The sequence below is a fragment of the Epinephelus lanceolatus genome, chromosome 16 (assembly GCF_041903045.1).
Source record: "Epinephelus lanceolatus isolate andai-2023 chromosome 16, ASM4190304v1, whole genome shotgun sequence".
NCBI classification, from domain to species: domain Eukaryota; kingdom Metazoa; phylum Chordata; class Actinopteri; order Perciformes; family Serranidae; genus Epinephelus; species Epinephelus lanceolatus.
In genome coordinates this window covers 35,417,418-35,432,658 of record NC_135749.1, presented here as the reverse complement: position 1 = coordinate 35,432,658, position 15,241 = coordinate 35,417,418, and the positions used below count along the sequence as shown (strand labels likewise).

Genomic DNA, 15,241 nt, shown 5'->3' with positions numbered 1-15,241 from the left:
AACCACATCAAAACTTTGCTGAAAATTTTTAAAATAGGTAAAAATGGTTAATTATTAAAAGTGGTTGATATTGGAATTATCATATTTATAATCATAATTAATCTTAAAAAGAACATTATTTAAGTTTAATAAGACATCTCATTTTCCATTGGTTGGATTACCAAATTTGGTTCAGACATTCATGGTCCCCAGAGGATGATCCCTCATGACTTTGGTGATTCTCTTAACCAAAAATGACTTTGTTACACTATTAACAGTAAATATAATCATGTCCACCCATCAGACTGTAATAGTAAAACTGTAACAATAAGGGGATCTGATTTTATTCCAAGTCTACCTTAACTTCCTGCTCCCCCTGCATCCACATATGACGACATCACATTTTGGGTTTGCTGCACCTTATACTTCATTCTGCTTAACCTGGACCTGTTGTCTATGTTCGTGGAGACCATCTAGTTGTAGTAAGATCACAATACACTAATCCATGTAAAAACAAGATGGCAGCCATCTCTGCCTAGCTGATCCTGACACAAAAGTGGACAAGGTACAAGACCTGAACAAATTTTATGGTCAAAACTTGTTTATTTGTGCATTATAGCATTTATAGTTTGATATGGCGACAAATTTGACCAATTTTGGCAGTAGTAACAAGCTAAGATGCTTTTAATTAGAAAGTACTTGTTTGAAGACATTTTGGACTTAAGTATTGTATTATCGCAGTCATAGACCGCGGAACGCATCTGAACAGGGGGGGGGGGGCATTAGGGGAGTGTCTCTGGGACACCAGAGATCACTGTCTAGCCTCCTGGAGGTGTCGTGGGACTAACTAGACGAAACACCGGTGAAAGGAGGTTCCCACCCGATGACCCCAAAGACATGTTAGTTATCACTGCTCACGGGTCTGTATAGTTAAGCCTTGCCATAATAGCTTATCGTAGGGCTTAGGAGGATTATTCACTGAGTGCTGATCCCTTTTTTTTTTTTTTTTTTTTTTTTTTTTTATTAGAGCACAAACTTCTTGTGTTTATTTGAATGAATGAACGGGGGGGGGGGGGGGGGGGGGCATAATTTCAAGTCACGCGGAGGGGGTGGGGGGGCATATGCATTGAAACAGACAATATTACTGATGTATTAAATAACGTTGTGGAGCACTTTTTTTATTCCGACGCCACACAGTCACATCTACAGTACACGCATGAACACGAACACATGCTTGCTCAGATTAATCCCTCTGATCCCACTCTAACATTCACACACAACAGGCCATGCCTATTTACACATAAACGCACAGATGAGGCCACAGTGGAAGCTGGAGTAATTTGATCATTTTGTTTTTTCTGTTTACTTGAAGAAAATCAGATATCGACTTCTGTCTCTTCATTTTCCCAGATGCAGCCAGCGCAGGTGCCCGCCGTTAGCTCGCGACGCTCATGCATGACGTATTGATAAACAATGCACTTGATAGGCACACAAATATCAAATCAATATACAGCAGTCAGTGGGAGTTTTTTTTATCGGCAGCAGTTGGTGAGAATGAGTGAAGGTGTGTGGTGACATGGCTCGTAAAAACACAGATAGGCTACAACTTAGGCTTTTATTCATATAAAATAGTTTGTCAAAGTAGAGCCCTGCGCAGGACTGTTTTCTTCATCCCGCTCCTGCCCGCTCCGCTGAATTTCTGACCATTACCGCCCGCAACCACAACGTGTGTGTTACACTCCCGCCTGCTCCCGCAATGAGTATGTCCACTCCCGCCCGCTCCCGCAAAACTCTGAGAATTTATGCCCACACAGTAATAGAGATGCATTGATTTTGTGTCTTCTCCCGTCCCGCAGCACAAAACATGTCATTTTATAGGCTATTAATAAAGAGATTCATGGGGTTGTTTGTTTCGTTTCCCTGGTCTGCATGTCTTTTGACGCACTGGTCAGGAGTAGTGCTCCTATTTTATTGTTTTCATTTAGTTTTTAATGAAATAAAGGCTGTTTCATATTCTATTCTCCTCCTCTGTATTTATTTAGGCTATTTTTCTACCTTTATATAATCACGCAGTGATTGAGGTTAAGGCAGGCCTGGCGCCAGGATGAAGTTACTGAGGGGGCAGTTAAAAATTACGAGGGGGCAAATCTTTATTATGCAACATAGGTTCACACAGTGAGTTATAAAGAGCACGCAGACGTGCGTAATAGTCGCGCACAGCTCGTCGCCGGTCAAACACAATAAACTGCACGTCTTCTTTCATGTTTGTCTCATGACAGATGGAGCTGACAGACACACAGACAGACAGACAGATAGACAGGTGGAGCAAGCGGCAAATTGGTATGAAAGCTGGTTCAAGGCATATTCGTCCATTTATGAATAAATATGGAGTGGAAACGCTCATGCATGTGCACCAAGATCCCATGTTGATATCCCGTCGCTAGGCTACATCTTCTTCTACTTATTTTTCTTCTTCTTCTACTGTTTAATGGCGGTTGGCAAACAGCGAATTGGCCCATTACCGCCACCAAATGGTGGCGTGTGGATCAAAATGACTATTACTATTTGCGTTGGGTCCCGCCGGGTCCCAATGCAGCCCTCTATGTCAGAGTACAAAAGTTACCCGGGCCATGGCCCCCCCTGGCCCCCCTGGCCCCCCCGGTTCCGCGGTCTATGATCGCAGTCATGCCTAGCTCGGAGTATTGAGCAGGGAAAAACATTGTCAAAAAAACAAACAAATCACAGGATATTTGGATATGTTACATTATTTGCAATTTTGTTTTGGAACAGCCATGTTCAGGCATTAAAATGAACAGTTCTGAGCAGTGACCCCCAACCCACACAGTCACAAAACACTGAATAAGTGTTTCATCGTTTGTAATTTTATTTTTGTACAACCATGTTCAGGCATTAAAAGAAACTGTTTTTTAATTCTTTACACTTTTGACTAAACCCAATGTCTCTATATGAGGACATTGCTTTTTAATAAACGACTTATTGTTCAAAGACGATGCTAAGCTATTTTAACAGGTCCTACTAAAATGCATACCAACAGAGCTCGGGTCTCAGGAGGTTAAAAATAGTTTTGTATTACACACAGTTATGCTTTAAAGACAGACTTATACCCTCTTTATTTGGCTTTCTTGTACATTTTTCACCTGTATTTACAATAAAATAAAAAGATGGTTAACAAAGGAATAAAGTGTCAACTTGTGTTTTACTGCTCCAATCTTTCTGTTGCAGCTGGAAGAAAAACTACCAAACTGTTTCCAGCTTATACCACTTAGTTTCATGTTTCCCCACCACAAAAACATGATGTTGCATCTTTGCAATTGGTCACATGACTGGACGGCTGCTATCTGAAACTTCAGTGGTTTTGTTTGTGTCTCTTTTTTCAGCAGGTCATGCTGTCTGCTCCTATTGTTCCATTTATTTATCTTTCATTTTGCTCATTGAATTGTGGCTGAATCTGAGGGATGAGTGTGTCTCTTGCCACAGAAATTCAGGTATCCCCTGAAATACTGAGGAATTTCTATTCCTGCATCATCAAGAGTGTCCTGACAGGTAATATCATGGCCTGGCATGGAAGCAGCACCGGACAGGACTGCAAAGCCCTGCAGAGAGTGGTTAATTCAGCTGAACATACTATAGGCATTTCAATCAGGATAGAAGAATGAAATAAAGATAAAGTTTAATGTGGAACATAAGAGAACACAGTTGTTGGTGCCTAGACACCAGAGGGAGATTATTTGTGATCATGGGACATCTGAGCAGCAGCAAGATAATTCCCCCATGGAGTCTAGACCCTGGTGGAGGTGGTGGGGGCTGATGACTTTGGTTGACGACTGCTGAGGCGACTAGAGACTTCATCCGAGAAGATTAGGTGGTGATGGGGAGGTGGAGCATGAAAGCACTAAGAACCATAAATAAAATGAGGAGCAGTGAGATGATAGGCTGGCGGAGAAGGTGTGTCGCTGTGCTACTGATTGTGGATCAGCTTTAGAACAGCTGATGACTCAATTGACAGCCCAGAGCACTGACAGCCTGAGATAGAGCATGAGTATGCCTAAAAGGAATGAATGGCAGGGTGAGGAAGAAAGTTACAACCTAAGCATACAAAGGTATTGTCTTCATCCACAATCAACCAATAGCACAGCGACACACCTGTTGATCTGTACACTCATATTTCATATTCATCTTCATTTCATTCTTCTGTCTCTCCTGATTGAAATAAAGACAAATACAACAGGCAAAAAAAACAGACATCATTTCATATCATAAGATAAAGAGCAGATATCTCCCTCAGGAGTTGGTGAACACCAAACAAGAGCTAAAACAAGAGTAAAGTTGGGCTTGGATTCATCACATGCACACAAACGCGGCTCCATTGAGATAATCCTTTGCTTTGTGTCTGCTTGAATTGACATCGCTTTTTTAAAAACATTTTTATGAGGTGAAAATATATTTTTTTTTAACAGTTACATCTTCTATGATCAGATAATACAGGTGACATCATCATGATTCTACTTGTACTGCAGCAGTGTACATGCAGTAATGCAGCAGAAGTAAACACTTTCACATCAAGTGCATCACTGAGATTATCACTCTCATAAACAGTGTGTCTGATTTTAAAAATATAAATAGATAATAATGTTATGTGAGTCACTGTCTAGTTCTGGCACTGTATGTGTTGTGAATGATGTTTTATTCAAATAAGAGGAAGCAGTAATCAGCATTCACTGAGGAGGAAATATGCAAAAACCATGATTTGAGTTGACACTGTGGTTTTTTATAGAGGAAGAACATGTATACACCCTGAAGGCTGAGTTCCTGTTCTAGCTTCAGATGGAAACAGTGGTCACTGTTCAGTCTTTTCAGTCTGTATGAGGATGAGGCTGAGTATCTGCCTGCTCGCCTTATTGCTGGGCTGTAATGTCACCGCAGGTAAGGACCTTTCAAATTCATCAATTCTGTCTCGTCAGTTTTAATACTGGTGTTTAATTTTGTTTATTTTATTTCCGAGAGCATGTGATGTTTGTAGTTCAACTCCGACTAAATGTGAGAACGAAATTCAACAGCAGTTGTTCGTGTGAGGTTACAAGTTTAAACTACTACAGGAAGTGTGTAAACAGTCTCCATCATTCAGCGACACATACACTAAGTTTTAATTCAGATTACGCAAATAAATATTTTCTAAACTCATATCTAATCAGATATTCATTCATCAGCCGATGCCAGTAGATGTTATGTGTCAGGATGAAAGTGTTGGTTTCACAAAATGGAGTTATCAGATATTTAACGTTTCCACATACTGTCAGTCAAAATCCCGCTGACACACACTGCAGACAGTGCATATTTAGCAGTCAAAGATAAAGTTAGTTGAACTTTGGGTCCAAAACCTGGTGGCAGTTTGCTCCACTTTCACTTATGTAGATGTTGAGACAAAGGTGTAGGTGTCATATCAACACGGGGGGAGGGGGGATACAACTGAAATACAGGGTTGGGGGTCAGCTGCAAGAAAATAAACACTTAATTTCCTGCACTGGATTTTTATGCACCAATTTGTGCCTTTTTTGTAATAATTAAATGTGTAAATGTATTTAATCTTGTCAAAATGAAAGTCATCAGTGACTTTGTCTTTGTATTTGCAACTGCACATCTCAGATATTGAGGGGGACATGTCACCTTTTTGTAAACAAACACTGCAACTCCCAGGTCTGTCATGTGATGCCATTTGACCCAAAAAGCCTTCCTCCCATTAACTGACATTAAGGAAGAGACATTTGTAAATTTATGGTTAAATTTTTTGAAACGTGACAATCCCTGCACAATGATATGTTTCACTATGAGGTCTGATAACATTTGGAAAGTCTTTAAGAGCCACAAGATTAAATCAATTTATCCCCATTCAAGTTAGTGGAGCGCTAAACCTGAAGTAGCTGTCTCGACCAGAGCAAGTCTACTACACCTGCTTTGTTGGCCCAATGATACGGAAGCAACGCTGATCATCCGGGTAATTTCATACCCCGGAAATAGAGCTAAACAAGGTTATAAACAGAGAGTGCCTACCTGTCACTCAGAGTGTCCATGCTCTAAAGTTATGCATAACTATAGATGTAATGACAGGTGAGTTAACCCTCCATACAAACTTCTTTTGCACCAGGCTGTAAACATGTTTATTTCTACTGTGAAGTTGGGCATTTTAACATGGGAGTCTATAGGGATTGACTGCCTCAAGTGCTCATTAGAGGAACTGCAGTTTTTGGCACTTCACATGGGCTTAAGTTTGTTGTCTGTTTGTAATGTAGGAACACTAAGTTAACATTCAGGGAGCACCCAGTGTACTGAACAGTTAATATGATTTTCACTCTGATGGTAAAGCTTTTTTTAAAATTATTGCAATGTTAGGAATCCCGGCAGTCCAAAAACGAGTGTTTATTCATTGTAAATGTTGTTTCTTTTGCAGAAATACTCCATGAAATAGTTAAAGAAAAGACCTCAGCCACTCTACGTTGTCCTCACTCTGTGGAGGGTGAAGTGACATGGAGTAGAGAGAGTCATGGAAACAAAGTTGACATACTAACAGTTAGAGGTGACGGAGACTTAAAACACATTCATGACCCGGGCAATCGGTACAGTTCATTGGCAGATAAATCCCTGGTCATTCCCAGAGTGACCATCTCAGACTCTGGAAGATACTTGTGTAACAATGAACCAGCTGTGGAGCTGACAGTGATCCCATCAGGTAACATCAAACATTATCAGAGTTCTGCTTTCTGTTTTCTCTTCCTGATTCAGAATCGCTTCTGTGCTGAATGTTTCATTTTCCTTAAACTTTGGTAATAAAAAAATAGTTGAAATGCATCCACATTCATTAATATGCCAAATGTAAATGTCTGATTTTTTTGTTTAGTTTTGCATTCTTAAAAAAACAGAATCATTACTTTTTTCTTGAATATTTACGCAAAACTAGGTTTAAAAATGAATTACCATCTGTTCCTGCCACAAATTGGCAGCAGCAGAGGGTAATTCATGTTTCACATTTACACCCTGGTACTGTAGCTGGAAAGCATTTTTGGCATTTATGTTTATTCCTATTAAATTAGTTTTTATTTTATTTCATTTACAAAGATTTTAATGTGCCTTAGTTAAAATGAAACGGAACACATTATTTATCTTCAAAACTACCCCCCAAAAAATGCTTCATAGTTGTTCTGTGTGTTCTGTGATATGTTGGTGCATTGTAAAACATGGATCTGTTACTGACTCAGTATGTTTGTTAATAACAGGAACAATCAGAGATGATGCTACAGAGGGGACCACCATCACTCTGACATGCCCTCATGATGTTGGAGGATCACATACCACATGGAGCAGAGGCTCTGGTGATATACAACAAGAAAAAGGGTTTTATGTTTCACCTATAGACAACACATTGACTATAACAAGCGTGCAGCTTCGTAACTCTGGACTTTACTACTGTGATGGAAAACCTGCTGTGTATCTGACTGTGATCAAAGGTGAGAGACAAGAAGTCAGAGAAGATCAAATAATATGGGTGGAAGTAAGGCAGCAATGACAAGGTATAAAGAGCTTTAGCTGTGTTGGGTGATGGATTTTGTTACCTTTGGACAGAACCAGATGAGCTGTTTTTTTGTTGGTTGTTTCCTGTCTTGATGCGAAGCTAAGCTAACAGGCCACTGGATGTGGTTTCATATTTACTGTGCAGACTCAAGAGTGGTGTCAGTCTTTGATTCATTTCACAGATAAAAAAGATCCTCAACCAAGAGGGCAGGTGAATGCTACCCACTAATGAAACTTAATGGTTAATTTATCTCTAAACATGACAAGTCAAGCAAACAGCATTGTCTGCATTACATGTGTTTAAGTCATGAGAACACTCTTGCTAACACACCACATAAAGTGTGTTTAAGCCATAAGAACACTCTTGCTAACACACCACAAAAAGCCCACATCCTCCCCTATTTCAAAATGACTGTATGATCTCATGACTTTCTGTGGTAAAGTACTTTTTTGTGCCCTGTCCTCTCAGGTCACTCTGAAGGTACCAAGACACCAACAACCTTAACAACTAGGCCTACGCCCAAAACAAGACAGATTTCAGCAGCGACACCATCAAAAGCTACAGCACCTACCCCTGCAACAAAAACTGTACAATCAACACCACCTTTGAGAACCACCACTTCTACAGATACAACTACAACAAAGAAAAAGCATCAGAACAGGAAACATGGTGAAAAGGACAAGAAGAGTAAGATGAAACTGATCATGAAATAAATATAAGGTGATCAGTCTTAGAAAGCTGGTAAAATGTATTTCTGTGCCCCACACAGGAGGTAAGAAGGCATCAACACCAATGACAACAACAACAACAACAACAACAACGACAACAACAACAACAACAGGAACATATGAATGTACGTATAACACAGTTTACAACAATTACAATACATTACAATTACAATACAATGCAACCATTAGTTCTAAGCTATAAGATACAGAATTAACATGGGTGGATTATGAGACAATGGGCCCCCGGGCACAGATATACTAAAGGTCCCACCACCTCTCCTACAGGAGCAAGACACAGACTTAGCGCTGGTTATGTTTTTGTTACCATTTTTTGTCTCTTTGTAGTTTTTGTGGTTTTGTGTCTCTTTGTGGTAATTTTTTTTGTATTTTTGGTTTCTTTGTGTCTCTTTGTGGCCAATTCTTTGTAGTTATTTTGTGTTTCGTTACAGTTCCATTGCATTTCTTTGTGATTGTTTTGTCTCTTTGTGGTCATTTTGCCCATTTTTGAAGTTATTTTTTGTCTCTTTGCAGTTTGTTTGCATGTCTTTGTGGTTGTTTTGTGTCTTTGTGGTTATTTTGCCCAGTTTTTGTAGTTATTATGCGTCTCATTGCAGTACCTTTGCATCTCTTTGTAGTCATTTTGTGTCTTTGTGGTTGTTTTGCCCATTGTTTAGTTAATTTGTGTCTCTTTGCAGTTCTTTTGCATCTCTTTGTGGTCGTTTTGTGCCTCTTTGCAGTTTGTTTACATGTCTTTGTGGCCATGTTGTGTCTCTTTGTGGTTGTTATGCCCATGTTTGTAGTTATTTTGTGTCTCTGCAGTTCATTTGCATCCTTTTGTAGTCATTTTGTGTCTCTTTGTGGTTGTTTTGCCCATTTTTTAGTTATTTTGTGCCTCTTTGCAGTCACTTTGCATCTCTTTGTAAAGATTTTTTGTCTCTGCAGTTTGTTTACATGCCTTTGTAGTCATTTTGTGCCTCTTTGTGGTTAATTGGCAGTTTATATAGCTATGTTGTGTCTTGTTGCAGTTCCTTTCCAACTCTTTGTAATTGTTTTGTGTGTCTTTGTTGTTGTTTGCCCATTTTTGTGGTTACTTTGTGTCTCGTTGCATCTATCTGTAGAGAGATGCAACGAGACACAAAGTAACCACAAAAATGGGCAAACAACCACAAATAACCTGTATGGTAATTTGAGGGACATTTTGCAGATGAGGGCCTGGGGTCCTGACTAGGGGTGGGACGATACGAATGACTCACAATTCGATACTGTGGTGATATTTGGCCCTCGATAACGATAATATCATGATACACGATATCTGCATTTATTCCAAAACTTAACACATTTCTGTTGTTGTATCTAGAGTGTGGCTACCCGATCCGAGCCCAACGGGTCCCGACGGGCTCGGGTCAGGTTCAGTCAAAAATGTATAAATTGTATTCGGGCTCGGGTCGGATTCGGTCAGCTTTCAGTGAAAATGTAGTGCAAAAATAAATAAAATTATTGTCTGTCCTGTTTATTGCTTGGGAACTGTGATTTACGTGACAACACCTGAACATAACACACACACACACACACACACACACACACACACATTGGCTGATTGTTTGTATCTCTCCCCTCGCTGGAAGTCTCGGGCCTCCCACCGCCCGCCTTGGCCTTGATTAAACGCTGAAAATAAAATAAAAGAGGAAGACAGGTTTTTCCTATTTTATCTTATTTTGTTATATTTCTCCCTCTCCCCTCGCTGGAAGCCTCAGACCTCCTGCCGCCCGCTCCCGTCTCAAACACGGAGGTCTCCCTCTCCGCGGAGCACACGGCGCATGCCCGGCCTGTTAAATAGCCTGTAACCATAACAACTGTGTGACACAAACTCAGTGCTTTAGTTATTAAATAATGTCGGGCTTGGTTTGGTTTTGGACATAACAAATCAGAATGACTGTCAGGTTCGGACAGAAATATGCGGCCTGTGCCACACTGTAGTTGCATCTGCTCGACTCGTCTTCTTCACCGGCCACTGCTTACGCCCACTTTATGGTTTTTACCATCATTTACGGGATTAGCGCCCCCACAAACAGGGCAGGAGACATTAAGTACTGACGGTGATAACGAGGGAAATCCTTTGAGTGTGTGTTGTAATAAAATATTGATATTTGCCTTCAGTGTATCAATTATTTATTGCGAGAGAGAGCACAACAGTATATTGCAAAAATGATTTTTTGTCCCACCCCTAGTCTGACACTGTGGGCCCCTGGGCCTCTGGCTGGTAGGCTTGTTCTATATCCGTGAGAATCAAATGTATGTAACTGTATTGAAATTACATATGCAACTAACTGTAACAGTTTGTAAATGATGTCTTATTTGTTCGGAATATTCTTAATTCATACTTTGTCTTCCAGCTGCTTCTAAAGAACATCAACCAGTTCTTCGTTTGGTGTGTGGAGTAGTTTTCTCCTTTCTTGTTCTCGTCATCATCATCATCTTCATCATCTACTTCACTCAGAGACGCAGGTTGAAAAGACGAGGTGAATAAAACCTGACATGAAAAAAAAATAAAAATAAAAAATTGATATCAGTGGATTACTAATATTGTGACTTTCACAACCTTTTTCACAGCAAATGAAGAAAGATTTCACGTCTATGACGAGATACAGGATGGATTTTTGTTGCAGCCAACAAATGGTGAGAAATCTTAATCAGATCTTCATATGCAAAAATGAATATTTTCTGCATTTTACAAATCAAACAAGAAGATACAACACTACCTAAAACACCTTTTATTTGGGCAGGTGGAGGAAGCTTGGCAGAACCAACAGCCACATACTGCATGGCAGGTTTTTCAGGTAAAAAAAATGAACTTTATTTTCCTAGCAACCTTTTGGTACTGTCTTCGGGTATTTTCATTTGATTAATTATGCTTGTTGGCAAATTTTGGAATAGCTGGATCAAACCAAAATGATCCTTCGTACTCAACCATCCCAGTTCTCCCTCCAGTGCAGAAGAAGACCAGTAAAGACACCACTCTCATTTTAACAAATATTTCTGGTTATAAACACTATATATTCATTATATTTGATCTCTTCTCACAGACACATCTCTACGCATGGAGTCCCCATATTCCTTGACTGGCAACACTTTCACTGATGAAAAAAATAAAGGTAACTTGAACACATAGGTACTGAGGTTAAAACTGGAAATAACAGAAATAAAATTCTGCATTACCAAAGTAGAAGAGAAGAAACAGATGGTAACTTTAGCTCAGATGACACTGGATGAAATTCTGTCATTTTTTCTCAATCTACAGGTTCATCACAGCTCAGTGACAACACGTATTTTTTACTGGAGAAACCCAAAGCGCCTGGAAACAACAAGGACCAATATCTGTAGTTTGACCTCAATATTGTGCTGTTGTCACGTAAAAAAAAAATATTGTGAGAAAAATGTTTAGCTCCCTGTTCTGGAAGTTGAGATTAAAATGGCTACTGACTTTTAACATGTGTCCCGACTCTAGAAATGCAGGATTGGACCCAACTGCAGACAAATCAGGCAGACAGGATCAGTTCAGTGATTTACTGAAGGCATGTGGATTACTAGCAGATTCAGGTACTTGGTCCAAGTCTAGGTCAGGTTCTGGTTCTGGTGGCTCCCAAGCAAAGGCATGAAGGATGTCAACTCTGTCAAATGAGCAACTGACTGGGGAAAAGAAGCTGGTATATGCTGCGGGTCTGATTCGGGAAAGTGGCGACAGATGAGCAGGTGAATGAGAGTCAGCTGAAAGGGGGAAGGTCTTAGGACATCTGGTGGACAGGTATAGGACAGCAGGTGTGCAGATTTAACGGAGAGGATATAGCCTTGGACCATGGACATAGATATCTAGAGTAATGTGTTAGCTCATTGCAGCAATACGTCAATGTTGCCACCATGTTGGACTTGCCTGTAAATAAATGGGGAAGCTGTGGTTTTTCTCGATAAAAACGCAATAATGTTGAAATTCTCAAGCAATTTCAATCAGTTGCTTTTATATTCATGGGTTTATGATCTATGCATGTAGAAAAACAAAGTTTTGTTTCCAGTTAATTAGAATCTCAATATTTAGGCTATGATAGAGTTCAGGGGTGCAGGGATTATGTTTACTTGTAGGCCAACCAGGGAGTTAGCATCGCCCTGGTTCCCTCAACAATAAGCCAGTTGGATTTTTTTTTGTTAGATTTTGGATGACTGCAGAAAATAAGCACTGTAAACAAAAGTTTTAATAAGTTTAATAATTGTTAGAAGTTGTTTTCAGGAAGATAATCTCCACAAATAGACACAACTTTTATTATTATTTAAGCGCAATCGCAAAAAGTGTAAAGCTAACAGTAGGCTATAAACGAACTAAGCCTACATCGTCCCATGACTTCAATGTTGCCACCACAACAGGGCTGAAAATAAGCCTACTTAATGTTAGGTTGTAGAAAAAAGGTTATACAACCTCATGTTTATCAAGCATAGATTTGATTTTCTTTGGTTAATACTTATTGGGGCTGTCAACAGATCATAGGTGTTTGTTTCTGGCTTCCAGCGTTAGCTAACATGCTAACATCAGCCTTCATTTTCGCAGGATTGTGCCTGGATAAAATGCACATTATATAACACAAACAAAAGGCACATTACCTTGGAGTGGCCAAAATGAGCAGATGTGAAAGTTACTATATTAGGCTACAGAGTGGTTTTTCTGTAGGCCGACGTGGGGGTTAGCATCGTACTGGTTCCCTCGTCAAAAAGCTGAAAGGATATTTTAACACAATTTCACTCCGAAGTCATCGAATACCACTGCTTAGGCAGTGACTTCTGGCCCCATCCATTTACATTGGCATGATGCATGGCTGGTCACCATAATGGTGTGAATGGTGTGGTCTGGCAGAGTCAGGGAGGTAACATGGCCAGCCAACCGCATAAGTTAAGGAGGTGAAAGTCCAAGAAGGCAGGTGTTTGCTTCCCCTATGATTGTAAAGCCAAATAAATTCTTCTTTTAAAAGCCCAACCACATGCGTGTGCTGGCTAAATGTCACCACCTGCATTTGTTGTTGAAGGAAAAAGACATTAATTCGCAGTGTTTTACTGACATAGTGCGTTAATTTTCAAAGAGAACATATGCAAATTGTACAAATTGTAAAAACTGTACATTTGTGAAAATGGAAGTGTATTTTGAAAACAGACAATGCCGGCTGAAGTTGACACGGTGTCCCAGAATGTCAACAACCAACACACACAGGGTACCTTGCAGGTCATACGTCGACATAGAAGGTCCATGACCAAACGTCGATATGTGACGAGGTCAGACAGAGAATGCCTTGGATTTTTCCATTGGATTTTGGATGGCAGCTGAAATTTTATGATATTCACGTTACGTTTAGAATCTTCACAAATGAACACTTGTTATGATTTTTGAAGCCTAGATGCAATCGCAATGATACATAAGGCCCTAAATAAACTACAGTATGCTTGCATGACCTAGTGGCATAATGAAGCTCTAAAGCTGTGAGTGGCACGGCGGGATTTAGTCTCATTTAGCCATTTGTTAGCAACTGACTTTTTATGCCCTAGAGCAAAGGGTGAAAGTCTGTTAAGTTTGAGTTAACCTCAGACTTATTTCAGGCATCTACCCAAAAACCCATTCAAGAAACCCACTGACTTTGAGAGAAGGGAACTGTGAGTAGTACAATGCTAACTGATTTTTGGGTTTTAGGACTCAGTCCTGGCGTACTATGTTCTGTTAGGATCAAAGAGTTGATTAGCAGACAGCGTTAGCAAGCAAGTCAGAAAGTTTTCTACTTCCACATTAAAAATTATTCCTATTATAATTCAAATTCATGCTTGACAAACCTAAGTTTACATTTCATAATGATATGAATTATTTTCCGCCACATTATTCCGTTTATGTGAGCCTAACACATGCCTGTATTGAGCGTCCAGCAACAGTGATAACCAAAGTCAACCTGATGTCACAATCGCCACCACTTTTGTTTGAGGGCAAGGTGATGTGTATTCTGTGCTCTGTACACTGCAAAATCTTAAGTGAGTTCCAGTTTTTCATTGTTTCTGGTTAATTTCATAACCTTAAATCACATTTTGATTTAGATAGATAGATAGATAGATAGATAGATAGATAGTTTTCTTCAAAAGGGCACCTGAAAGCTTAATGAAATGTACCTGTATTATATTTTGTTTAATAAGTAAACCTTGTAAATACCACCATTTCTCCTAAACCTGTTTTTCTCTGTAGATGCCATTAATAGATCAATGTGTCACATTACAGTACATCTGTGGTGTGTAGATGAAATGCTCGTAAAATCATAATTTTTCTGTTTTGATTAATAAAAAAACACCTGCATTCTCATTTTTTGTTCTTGTTTTAGTTTAAATCTTTCTAAATGTATTCGATATGATTTCTTTTGGCAAAAAGACCACCTGAATATTTTTGTAACATTTTTTTTAATTCATGTGAACATTATTAAAAAGCTGAATGTCTTAGTGTCTAAAAATGTAAATTGCATTTATTTGCTTCATTCCACCATTATCTGTGCAACCAATCTGTGAATTGGCCCTTTGCTAAGTCCCGCCCCCCCGACGCAGACTGACCAATTATAGCATAGCATTTGACAGGCTCAGACCAGCATCAGACAACAACACAGCTGTGCTCCATTGACTCTAATGCAGTCATTTTAGACTTCATTTTCAGGCTGGTTTTGTGGATTTCAAGCTAAATGGTGTGCCTGGGGCACGTTCCCTCATGAAAAAACACTACTGACTCACTACTCATCACTACTACTAAATACCTACACATAAACTACTGCTTCACTACTTGATTGCTGTTGAGCTGTGTAGTGATTTGTGTAGTGATTTGAATAATAATGAGTAATGCATTGGGTGATTTCACTACTGAGAATTACTACATGATGCCTATTCAAATCCC

The 15,241-nt window shown here is 39.6% G+C and overlaps 1 protein-coding gene across 3 annotated transcripts in view; it reads left to right on the top strand.

Annotated features, from left to right (window-relative positions):
• LOC117263664 (uncharacterized) overlaps positions 1 to 14,889 on the top strand; it is a 53,136-nt gene extending 38,247 nt beyond the window's left edge. The window contains exons 1-12 of one of the 3 annotated variants that reach the window (XM_078176028.1): positions 4,788 to 4,923; positions 6,446 to 6,724; positions 7,269 to 7,499; positions 8,033 to 8,251; positions 8,334 to 8,417; positions 10,686 to 10,811; positions 10,903 to 10,968; positions 11,076 to 11,129; positions 11,227 to 11,295; positions 11,376 to 11,444; positions 11,591 to 11,669; positions 11,798 to 14,889. In XM_078176028.1, coding sequence (XP_078032154.1) covers positions 4,863 to 4,923; positions 6,446 to 6,724; positions 7,269 to 7,499; positions 8,033 to 8,251; positions 8,334 to 8,417; positions 10,686 to 10,811; positions 10,903 to 10,968; positions 11,076 to 11,129; positions 11,227 to 11,295; positions 11,376 to 11,444; positions 11,591 to 11,669; positions 11,798 to 11,948 — 1,488 coding nt within the window. In that variant the 5' untranslated portion in view covers positions 4,788 to 4,862 and the 3' untranslated portion in view covers positions 11,949 to 14,889. Of the gene's footprint in view, positions 1 to 4,787; positions 4,924 to 6,445; positions 6,725 to 7,268; positions 7,500 to 8,032; positions 8,252 to 8,333; positions 8,418 to 10,685; positions 10,812 to 10,902; positions 10,969 to 11,075; positions 11,130 to 11,226; positions 11,296 to 11,375; positions 11,445 to 11,590; positions 11,670 to 11,797 lie in introns of those variants that run through there. The other 2 variants (XM_078176029.1, XM_078176030.1) reach the window with 2 other exon arrangements.
• Positions 14,890 to 15,241: the final 352 nt, after the last annotated feature.